The following is an 11,992-nucleotide window of genomic DNA, read 5'->3' on the forward strand; positions in this document are numbered from 1 at the left end:
AAGATTTGAGATGTGTCGTTTAGCTTGAAGCGGAAGGACAGGGTGTAGAAATCAGATGCACCACTGGTCAAAATAAAATGCGAAGCCATAATACGAGGATTCTCATTGGTTTAAAGAGAAACGTCCCTACCCCTATTACACATGCCACTCAAACTGACCTGTACACGTCTTAAATAGAAAGCAATGCGTAATTTATTTACAAAAAAAAGAAGGCGGGGACATGACAGACAGCGGTTTACGTGTTTTCTCATCCAATAGAAAACTCTACGGGTAATTTAACTGATGTTTAAAGAAGGAGGAAATGCTCAAAAATATTTTCCATAACTATTTGAAATAAATCTTATGTGGAAAGAAACCGACGTATATTCTCCAAGTTTGAGCACAACGTGCTGTTTACGTTTACAAATTAGCTTGAGCTTATATGAGAGCGTCATCCTTTCGTCTTAAACAAGGGTGCCCTCTGCTGGACGGTAGGAAGTTTCTCCAAAGATTTTTATTTTTTTTACTACAAAATATACAAAAAATTATTTATATTTTTGGGTCGATATGTGTGTGTGTGTGTGTGTGTGTGTGTGTGTGTGTGTGTGTGTGTGTGTGTGTGTGTGTGTAAAAACATAATATAAGAAGGTTTCTTTTAGGTTTTTTTAAATTAAAACATTAAATCGAAAATGGCACCAATATTTTTTTTAATGGAATGTGAGTTGTGTGCTGAGAACTAATCCAAATAAGTCATAATTAACAAATATCACCTATTTATAGCACAATTTTAAATAATCAAATTTAGAATACTTTAAATACCTTATCATCTGCTGATATACTATCACTACTTTTAAAAGATTGACCAGTTTTACATATTCCCTATATTTCTTTTTATAGCAATTGAACATGTAAGTACTTTATCACAGTACAGATACCTATATGCTTACCTTACCATATTAGTTAAGGCCATCTTATCAGAACTTTGTTTGCAGAATGTGTTGGTTGTTACCAAGCCTAGTTTTACCACTATCCAGAAGCCACAAAAAAATACCCACAGCTCCAAATGTATACATTTAGGATTGAATATCTACGTTTGTACTTATCTACATTGGGTTAGGTGAGTTTGACACATGAGATGAGATCACTGACATGTTTACACACTTACTGCTACAATAACTTATTGTTTTATTAGTATTATTATTATTATTATTATTATTCTCTAGAATAAATTAATTGATAAAACAGTTAAGATGTAAGTATAAATGTGATAAACTACATTAAGTTTCTTGAAATATTAAAATCTAAACTCATTATCTAACGCTGTGTGAAAACACGTCATGCCCGACCCGTCACTCTGATTGCTTTCGTCCCACAGGTGGCAGTGTTGCTCCGAGAGCTGCTTGGCAACCTTCCCTAAGCTGCAAAGAAGAAGGGTTGTTGCGGTTGGTTGGATAACATAGCATCATGCTAGCTACAGAGTGAGAGTTGGGTAAAAACAACTGCTCCTAAAGTCTGTCTTTCCTGGAAGACTTCAGCAAAGACTAATTTTCTGTTAAGTTAATACCCATGTTCATCGATAGTAGACACCATGTCAGCTCTTTTATTGCTGAACAGTGCTGGAATCTGCAGAAAATACAGCAGATGTGTGATATGGACGCTATCAAGGCGAAACTATCAAGTTTTAACAAACAAAGTGATATCCAGTGAAGGCGCTGGTAATGTACTGTCCAGGTGTGCTAATGTCAGGAAGACACTGCATTTTCCAAGATCAGAGCGGACTCTCACAGGTCAGCCTCAGAAGAAACTCATCCAAGTAAGTCAGAGCGTGAATGACATGAGCGCCTTTAAAAATAAAACTCTACAACTTAGCTTCTGTTTGTGTTTGGTCGTGGAAATTATTAATGGTGTAAAGATTGGCCAGTTTGACGTTTCTAAGGAGACTGTAATCTGCATTGTATCTCTAAAACATCTCTTATTGGGCTCTCAGAGTGTTCTGCCTGTTTTTATTTACACCCCTGTATTCAGATTCATGCAGCGTTTACAGACCTAAAATTTTGTTTAGAATTATAACAATTTAATTAGACCTGTCGCACTGTTAATATTATTCCCATTACCGCCCCATTAACCAGTTCAACTCTATTGTTTTCAGCTATGTGTTGTATTGATTTAGAAGTGGTCTGTCAATTTGATTCATTTTTACGTTTACAATTCAACAGTCCGACAATAATAAATATTAATAAACATATAAATCCAGTAATTTTCACAGAATTAGCTAATAGGAGAATTTCTCTCCGTAGTTCTGGGCAGGTTCATGAAATATATATAAAAAAAAAATAGAGAGAAAACATAAAGGAAAGATTAAACAAGCAATATAATGCACCAACAAATATATATCTACATAACAAACTTGATTCTTATTTTAAAAGTTTGTTCTTCTCCCTAAATTCTAAATTTAGAATCTTTCTTTTGTATATATTTTTTGTTTCACCAGTGGCAACACACATTAGTCATTGAAAGTTCTTCAGTTCATTATGTAAATGTGCCAAATTTATCAAAACAGTGTAATGTTATCGCCAGGTGAATGGTTTCACCCTGTCCTAAGAGATGATGTCATTTAGACCCCACTGGTGTTTTACTCTGTGCTCAGTCCGGTGGCGTTGTACTTATCCCGTGAATGCTTTTCCGAGTTTTGTGTGTGTGTGTGTGTGTGTGTGTGTGTGTGTGTGTGTATGTGTGTGTGATTGTGCGCGCCCACATGCATTGTTTCGGGAACACAGAGTCTTGTGATTTTTTTTTTCTGTAATTTTCCTTCTCAGATGTAATTGTAACAGATTATCAGCCTGTCATGTTGAAACTTTTGTTTCCTCTGGTTGTCTATTTCAGAGTCTTCTCCACAAACCTTTGAGTCCTGACATGGTTGGACTCAGCAGAGAGTTAATCAGAAGCAACCTATTAAAGAATCCAGCTGGTTTATTAAATTTATTAGGTACACATTAAATTTATTTACTTTTTTAAATCTATATTTTATCCTGTGCCTGTCTTTAAATGCTGACACTTTGTGTTAAAAATGTCTTTACTTTTAGGGTCAACTAACTTTTTCAGTTCGTCTCAAGCCAAAAAACAAAAAAATAAAAGTTCTGGGCCAAAGGGAAAAACTCCTCAGGAAGATGAAGGTATGTGATGAACAGATTTAGCTGCAACACATTTTTCTTTTCTAACTTGTTCTTCACGTGCCTTTTACGCTCTGCTTTATATTTCAGAGGAGAAGAAACGGCGTGAGCAGGAGGATCAGATGTACCGCGAGCGCCTGCGGATGCTCTTCATTATCGCACTCGTCATGAGCCTGCTTAACTCTATTAATACCAGCGGCGGCAACATCTCCTGGAATGACTTTGTCAACGAGATGTTGGCCAAGGGTGAGGTGTCCCGAGTGCAGGTCGTTCCTGAGAGTGACATTGTAGAAATCTACCTTCATCCCGGGGCTGTCATCTTCGGGAGACCTGTAGGTTGTTTTAGGCTTTAGTCACGCTTGGCATTTGAATCTGAGCAGCAGCTGAGACGTTCAGGCTATCATCTCATTTCTTTCCATACTTCTTGCTTTGCAGAGGCTGGCACTCATGTACAGAATGCAGGTTGCAAACATTGATAAGTTTGAGGAGAAGCTGCGAGCAGCAGAGGAGGAACTAAACATCGACACCAAGGACAGGATACCAGTGACGTACAAACGGACTGGATTCTTTGGAAAGTAAGAATATGTATTTTTATGAGAACAGGCACAATATGTGCTCACACCTTAATAATTTGCAAAGATATTAAGACCAATTTTGACATTCTTTGTCATTTTTACAGTGCAGTCTATGCTCTGGGAATGGCTGCTATCGGGGTGGCTATTCTCTGGTATATCTTCCGACTTGCAGGCATGGGCAGCAGAGAAGGCGGCTTCAGTGCTTTTGTGAGTTACATAAAGAACAGTAGCTGCTTATTCTTGGTGATTTGAGAGCCTGATGTGCTAACTCTGCTTTACAAAAATAAAAAATCAACAGAATCAGCTGAAGATGGCCAAGTTCACCATTGTTGATGGTAAATCTGGGAAAGGAGTGAGCTTCAAAGATGTAGCCGGCATGCATGAGGCTAAGATGGAGGTAAAGGAGTTTGTTGACTACCTCAAGGTAAGAAGCCACACTTGGATCACACTTTTGTATTGATTTCAACTCTAAAAATCACATTTTGAGTGTTTAAATAGAGGTGAAGAAGTCTAATTTTATATTCAAATCTGTTGTTGTCAGAGTCCAGAAAGGTACCTGCAGCTGGGAGCCAAGGTTCCTAAGGGATCGTTGCTGCTCGGGCCCCCAGGATGCGGCAAGACCCTGCTGGCCAAAGCTGTAGCAACAGAGGCTCAGGTGCCATTTCTGGCTATGGCTGGCTCTGAGTTTGTGGAGGTCATTGGAGGTAAGAACCAAGCATTGAAGAAATAACCAGAAGATCAACAAAAAAAAGAAACTGTTTTTCTCTACCAGTTGCTGCGATTTAAAGAAAAACTTTAGTTTTAGAAATATTGATTACAACTTTGGACATTTTTGCATGGGTTGTATGCTTGTATAAGAAAATCTATTGATTTGTCTTTAAGTCTATTGTATGTTCTGGTACTTTGTTGTATCCACATGACATACTTTTCAAATGTTTTAAAGAGGAAATTATTGCTTTTAAAAACTGTATCCTTTAAAGAGATTTGTTAAAGATGGCTCGTAAACCACTTTTCAAGAGAATGCCCTTAACGAAATAATTGCAACAAGAGCTTGATAGTCGATTGTGACTTGTGTTGTGGTTATGCGTAGGTCTCGGTGCTGCCAGGGTCAGGAGCCTGTTTAAAGAGGCCCGTGCTCGGGCGCCTTGCATCGTCTACATAGACGAGATTGACGCTGTGGGGAAGAAGCGCTCCACCAATATGTCAGGTTTCTCCAACACGGAGGAGGAGCAGACTCTCAACCAGCTCCTGGTGGAGATGGATGGTGGGTGAAGTAATGTTTCATGTTTCACTTTGTTGGCTTGTGGAATGACTTAATGACGTGTTTGAAATTATTTTCTTGGCAGGAATGGGAACAACAGACCACGTCATCGTTCTGGCCTCCACCAACAGAGCAGACATTTTGGATAATGCTCTTATGAGGCCAGGCCGGCTGGACAGGCACATCTTCATAGACCTACCTACACTGCAGGTGGCTTAAAGCAACACTGGTGATCTGGTGAATGTAATCGGTTCGCAATTTACCAAAGTCTTCCCAAGAACAAATGAAGGCCTTCAGCCTCACATTTTTAAAGTTGCTACTTTCCAGCGGCTTCTAGTTTTTCTTCTAGTTTTTCTCATAAACATCACTTTAGGAAGGGCTTGTTCCTACTAGCAGGTCATTAAGCTTTGGTAGCTGGTTTAGCTGGTGAAATCTGGCCTTATGTTGATTTTTCTCTTTCAGGAAAGGAAGGAGATCTTTGAACAACATCTAAAGATCTTGAAGCTGACCCAACCAGCTAAATTCTACTCTCTGCGGCTGGCTGAGCTCACCCCAGGCTTCAGTGGTGCATTCATATTATACCTCGTTTGTCCTTTTTCTGCTTCCATAGTAAAAACCAACTGAAGGGTTTTGCTGTTTTACCTTTAAAATACTTTCTATTGAAAGTGTACACACATTTGTCACTTACATGTAGCAGTGTTTTTTGTTTTTTTTTAGTTTATCCATGACAAAGTTTGTAGTTGTGTTATTTCTAGCACAGCACTTGTTATTTATGTTTCGGGCCAGTAGAAAATTCATGCTCATGTTTGTATTGGAAGTAGTAAAAAAAAGTTAGGAAAGATTTAAGCAGCATTCATGTCCTCGCTGTGATTACAAGCCCGTACTTTTGCTGATGCAGGTGCAGACATTGCAAACATCTGCAACGAAGCTGCGCTGCACGCTGCCAGAGAGGGGTTCAAGTCCATCGACACTTTTAACTTTGAGTATGCTGTGGAAAGAGTGATAGCAGGTACAGCAACACAAACGTTTTGAGAAAATGCCTTTCACCCCTCATGATGTGCTAGTCTGACCACAGTAAGACTAAAATGCGCGTTTGTCCAGGGAGCGTAAAGAAAAGCAAGATTCTGTCTAAAGAAGAGCAGAGGGTGGTTGCCTTCCATGAGTCTGGACACGCCTTAGTAGGATGGCTGCTGGAGCACACCGAGGCAGTGATGAAGGTAGTGCGCTGCTTCTTGTTGCTATCGTAATTAGTGGATTTATATCTAAATGGATTGAGACGTAATCTTTCCTTTTCAGAAATTTATTTTTTTCTTTGGTTGTAAAACACTTATTTCAGGCATTTTTTAAAGGGAAGGAACAGAAACGACTGAAACATTTTATAATTTTAAGTCATTCTCTGAAACTAACAAAACCCAAAGTGGACACGCAAAGTGTCTGCCACCTTTGCAAGGCCGAAAAACAACTCCATCTCCAGCAGTTGTTACCATAATAAATGATGCTTCAGATAGGCCTCAAAAATTTGTCGAGGTGCTTGATTGGCAATCATTAGTTTCTGACACCCTTACTCAAGGCAGAGGAAACACAAATAGTGGGTTTTCATATATGATATAATTCGCTGTTTTTCATTGAGAGCCGTAAGAAAGGCAAAATAACAAGCAAGGCTCCCTGAGAGTTGGGGGTTAATGCAGATGAACAAATTGTGACGGTGTGTTTCTGTGCTGTGTTCCCGAGGTCTCCATTGCTCCGCGAACGAATGCCGCCCTGGGTTTCACTCAGATCTTACCCCGCGACCAGTACCTGTTCACCAAGGACCAGCTGTTCCAGCGCATGTGCATGGCTCTGGGAGGAAGAGCGGCCGAGGCCATCACTTTTAACAAGGTCACCACAGGTGAGGATGTTATTCTTTAACGTTATTCTTTTGTTATTCTTTAATGGAACCTTAAAATCACAGTCCCTTCTCATGCGCTTCTCCTGGGTGAATCCTCCACCTTGTGTCTCTCCAGGAGCTCAGGATGACTTGAGGAAGGTGACACGTGTGGCTTACTCTATGGTGAAGCAGTACGGTATGTGTGACAGTGTGGGGCAGGTGTCGTTCCCCGAGACGCAGGAGCAAGGTGCCGTCGGGCGCCGTCCATTCAGCCAGGGCCTGCAGCAACAGATGGATCATGTGGGTTCTTGATTTAATTCCCTGTAAACGTGGAATATTTGTCATCATTACGTTCTTGCTGCTGACGATTGTTTACGTCTGCCCTTACAGGAGGCTAAGATGCTGATAGCTCGTGCTTACAGACATACAGAGAAACTGTTGCTGGACAACAGGGACAAACTGACCCTGGTTCGTTGCTCCATTTCTTCTCACATTGCCATTGCAAGAATCCCCATCGATTTTCTAATCCACCACGTCTGTGTTTATAGTTGGCCAACGCTCTGTTGGAGCGTGAGGTGGTGAACTATGACGACATCGAAGCCTTGCTGGGCCCGCCGCCGTTTGGGCCGAAGAAGATCATCCTCCCTCAGAGCTGGGTGGAGGCAGAGAGGGACAAGCAAGACACAGAAGAGGATGAACCTCAACCTCCTCCTCGCAAACGTAGAGAGGACGACGTTGATCCGCAGTTAGTCTGACATGTTTCTGATTTGTGTCTTTATAAGTTGCTGCATTTTGTCCCTTCATCAGGAGCTGGTGGAGTGTTAATACCAGCAGGGACTCCTCATAAGGCTTGTTCTGACAGTAAAAGTAAAGTTTGAACAACTCTGTTGCTGAATCACCTTCCAGATTTGATTTCTCTGCAACTTTAAGAATGTTGTAGAACTATTGTTGGTCTCACAATGTTTGCTATAAAGTTTGAAAGCAAGATTTCTCAATCAGGATGCTCTTCATATGCAGATTATGTAGATTAGCAGTTCTCAACGTGGGCGCTACCGCCCCCGGTATGAAACGGGTGTGATAGAACAACGGAACCACAGCACTTTTAAATTTCAATAATCAGAATACCGAAATTGTTTCTGTTGTTTTAAAAGGTTTGTGTCAGTCTGCCTTTTCCCCATCGATACGCTTTCCGACCACACTGCACCTTAGGGGGTTAAAAAAAAACAAAAAACGATGCGCACATTGCACAAAACTCTGAAACAGGAGAAGTGGGGCATAAAACGGAGCGACGAATTAGATGTTAACTATGGCATAAAAACAGAGAATCCGACGCTGAACAGTGAAAAATCAAAACATGATGTGAAACATGACGATTAGGCGGCGCAGCAGGTGATGAGTGAAGATTACTGATGGTGATCAATAAACGATAAAATAAATGTAGCAACCGGAAAGAAACTAAAGTGGACATAGCAATTAACCAAGAGAGGATAATACTAATCAGAGGAAACTAAATGGAATTTAATGAAGAACAAAATGCAAGAATAAACTAAGAAACTAAAGTAAATACAGAGGAATAAACTGGTATGGCAAGACCTTTCTAGCAATAATTAATACAGAGGAATAAACTGGTATGGCAAGACCTTTCTAGCAATAATTAATACAGAGGACTGTATGGTAAGAATAACCAGACACTATTTCCAGATAAAAGATAAATAATATTGTTGAAATGTCATGGGTTTGTTGAGACCACATCTAATATCTTACAGACCATAACAGTAAAGAGCTTATCATTTATTTATGTTTTTAATTAGATGATATATTTATTTCTTCAATATTATTTTTCATGTCAATGTTGTTGTCATGAGGCTGATGACTCCATGACACTTTCAATTTGAGTCATTAGGATTTGATTAAGAACCAGATTTGTTCTTTGTAATTTCTGTCCAGTAAAACTATTAATCTATAAATCAATAGACAGAATCCATGTTTCTGTCTCATATTTATATGGCATTAAAAGGGAAGAAAATTGGGGACAATCCTGACCATCCTCTTGACGAGACGGTCTTGGGAAGGCGGAGCATCTTCAGTCAGAGGTTTTATCAGGTTCAGTGTGGTATAGACCGCTTCAGGAGATCTTTCCTGTGGACAGCCATCACCATCTTCAATGGCTCTTTGAAGAATCTTTATGAGCTACAGCATGTAATTTCCCTTTGGGATTAACAAAGTATTTTTGAATTGAATGGAAACAGGAAATTGAAGCAAGTAATTACTTGCATGCTAGCAGGTAATTACCCTGCTAGCATGCCTAGGTGGGCCCCATATGGGGGAAAGGAGGGGAGACATATGGGTCCCATATGGGTTTGTCCGCGAGTTCCATAATAACCATGTGTTTGCCCATGTAGGGCCACAGCCTATGTGGGCCCTAAATGGGCAAACCCATGTGGGCCCACCACCATGTAGGGGCCCATGTATGGCCCATGTGGGCTGTGGTCATACATGGACAAACCCATGTGGGGCCACCGTGGACCCTGCAGACAAACCCATATGGGACCCATCTGGTCTGCCCTCCTTTACCCTGTATGGGGCCCACCTAGGCATGCTGGCAGGGTAACAACAACATCCAGAGCCTTAAGGAACTCTGGCCAGATCTCATCCATCCTCGGGGCCCTTCACCCATTCTAAATATCAAGAGGAGCACAGCAGATGTGACATACTGTCAGTCAAAATGGCCAACAAGAAAATTTTCCAGCTTGACGTCTAGACTTTACAGCCGAGGAAGTCCGCTTTTTTGGACTTTTGGCAAAATTGTTCATTAGGAGACATCTCGCTTCATAGGTCCAATCTTCTAATGCCGCAGATTAATAATTAAGTTTTTAGAATCAAATGTATTATTTTCACAGTCAAATTCTCCAGCCAGGGAAGTGTGTTCTTTGAGATCAGAGCAATCTTCATGGCTGCAGTCTTCTAATGTCTCATTTGTCAGAGCAGGGCCAAAAAAGTCTTCATCATCTTCATCATACTCAACTCCTGCCCATGTGAGCATTGGCCGCGAACGTTTACCGCAAACATTCCCAGCCGGGAAAGTTTGTTCTTTGAAACCCAAGCAATCTTCCTATAGGACTGATCTCTTTTCATGGGTCCAGTCTTCTGATGCCGCATTTGTCAGAGCAGGAGTTGAGTCTTCATCCTCTTCATCATACTCAACTCCTGCCCATCTGAGCATTGGGGGCGAACGTTTACAGCAAACGTTCCCAACCGGGGAAGTTTGTTCTTTGAGATCAGAGCAGTCTTTCTCCAGGACAGATCTCTTTTCATGGGTCCAGTCTTCTAATTCCGCTTTCGTCAGACCAGGAGTTGAGTTTTTAGACTCAATTGTCTTCTTTTCACAGCCAAATTCTCCAGACAGGGAAGTGTGTTTTTTGACATTAGAGAAATCATTCCCTAGGTCAGATCTCTCTTCATGGCTCCAGTCTTCGAATGCCGCTTTGTCAGATCAGTTCTGCATGACTCAAGCTATTAACCCTTTGCAACTGCGTCACTTAATCAATCGAGCCGCCATGATGAATGTCGGAAGAGAAGGGCGGGAGTATTGAACAGAGAGACTCAAGTTATTTCCCAAGTTGTTTTTACTAATTTATTCATCGCTTCTTCTTGTTCGAGTGGACATAATTTGTCTGTGAACGTAACAAACCTGATTGGGGCTTATAGACGGTGATACTTAAAAAAGTTGGAAATAGCTTGCTTCCAAACTGACCCATACTTCCTCGCTCCTGATGAACCTAAGAAACGTTCATCAGGAAGTCAAATTATTGACTTTGCCTGAATTCACACCAAATGATTTATATCACTATGTCATAAATATAGTTTCCCCTTGCACTGGAGCAACATTAAAAATGTGCAAAAAATGAGATGCTAATCAGTTTTTTCATACATGCTAGGCTACATGATGGTGGGGCATTGTCTCCATGGTTACGAATAGTTACACGCTTACCTTCTCCATGACCATTTTTTAAATTGAAATCAACTAAATGGAAGCAATTTTAGACAGGCTGTTTTTTGACATGCCTCAAAGGAGCGCAGTGGTTGTTTTGATATCCATCATGGCGGAGCGGACAGATTTCTGAAGAGCCAGCTGTCACGTGCTAAGGGTCAGTACATAGTTCCCAACAGTCTGAACAGGAAGTGATCAGCGCCATTTTAGCAGGCAAACGTATGTACAAAGAATAGTGGGGTAATGGCTCCGAGACCAATAAAAAGAAAATATGTGGACACTTTTGACCGCGAGAAAAAGATACAACAAAATGGCTGCTGTCGGGATCGACCTGTATGTTGAGCCTGAGAAGGAAAATATGTCAGACAAGCTGTCTCTGATCTCCTACATCAATATAGTTAACTGCCAAGTGAATACGAAGTGTATGTACTGTACACCATGGAGGAGCTTTGGCGCCTGAAATCCATAGACGGATACAATCAATGTTTAAACAGATTTGTAAAGGACATACAAACTCTCTAACGTGTCCTGGTGGTAAGTTTTCCATACTTGCTCAACTTTGAGCAGTATTTTCTTTCCTGTTGCAACATTTTTTAAGCTTTTTGGTATTATTTAGCATCAGGTGTCAAATAAACAATTTCCCAACTTTTCCCAAGTGCGATTCAATCCACTTAAGACCATATTGTGCAAGTAACAATTATCCCAAGCTATTTCCTGGGAATGTCAATGAAAGCAGCGTTTTATTTAAGACAGCGATGGATCAGAATGGCTTGTCAATCTGTCTTCATGCAGTCAGAGCTACATTAACAATTAGCCTTAAATGAATTATGTTAGTTTCTGTAATTACTTCTGTCTTAAAAATGACACTTTTACCAACAGTCTACTTGTGTAGCCCCTATTCAAAGCAGAGACATTTGAAACACAACATTTAATCTGATCTTGTTGAAAAACATTTGGTAACACTTTATTTGATGGGGTGTGAATAAGACTGACATGACACTGTCATAAACATGACATAACACCTGTCATGAATATAAAGAAGTCTTTATGAATGTCTGTGACTGTTGTCATGAAGTGTCATTTGGTTAATAATGACACTTTTAATGCAAAGTTGCTCTAAAAGTTGCATTGAAAGTCCATTAAAAATGC

General features: G+C 40.4%; 1 protein-coding gene across 1 annotated transcript; it reads left to right on the forward strand.

Annotated features, from left to right (window-relative positions):
- The first annotated feature begins 1,392 nt into the window (after window positions 1-1,392).
- spg7 (SPG7 matrix AAA peptidase subunit, paraplegin) lies at window positions 1,393-7,838 on the forward strand. Its single transcript, XM_007553892.2, has 17 exons — window positions 1,393-1,792; window positions 2,863-2,965; window positions 3,063-3,152; window positions 3,240-3,481; window positions 3,585-3,724; window positions 3,829-3,931; window positions 4,023-4,148; window positions 4,266-4,428; window positions 4,815-4,988; window positions 5,071-5,195; window positions 5,448-5,550; window positions 5,884-5,994; window positions 6,087-6,202; window positions 6,717-6,873; window positions 6,989-7,152; window positions 7,243-7,320; window positions 7,401-7,838. The coding sequence occupies exons 1-17, from the start codon at window positions 1,568-1,570 to the stop codon at window positions 7,605-7,607; spliced, it is 2,427 nt and encodes an 808-aa protein (XP_007553954.1). The 5' UTR covers window positions 1,393-1,567; the 3' UTR covers window positions 7,608-7,838.
- Window positions 7,839-11,992: the final 4,154 nt, after the last annotated feature.

Source organism: Poecilia formosa, unplaced genomic scaffold (genome assembly GCF_000485575.1).
Source record: "Poecilia formosa unplaced genomic scaffold, Poecilia_formosa-5.1.2 Scaffold60, whole genome shotgun sequence".
Taxonomy (NCBI): domain Eukaryota; kingdom Metazoa; phylum Chordata; class Actinopteri; order Cyprinodontiformes; family Poeciliidae; genus Poecilia; species Poecilia formosa.

What these genes read in the sequence shown, in the direction of transcription:
- spg7 (XM_007553892.2), top strand. Translation starts at nt 1,568, where the DNA reads ATGTCAGCTCTTTTATTGCTGAACAGTGCTGGAATCTGCAGAAAATAC. An exon ending in GTTTGTGGAGGTCATTGGAG is followed by an intron (nt 4,429 to 4,814) that starts GTAAGAACCAAG and finishes GGTTATGCGTAG; the next exon opens with GTCTCGGTGCTGCCAGGGTC. An exon ending in TTTTAACAAGGTCACCACAG is followed by an intron (nt 6,874 to 6,988) that starts GTGAGGATGTTA and finishes GTGTCTCTCCAG; the next exon opens with GAGCTCAGGATGACTTGAGG.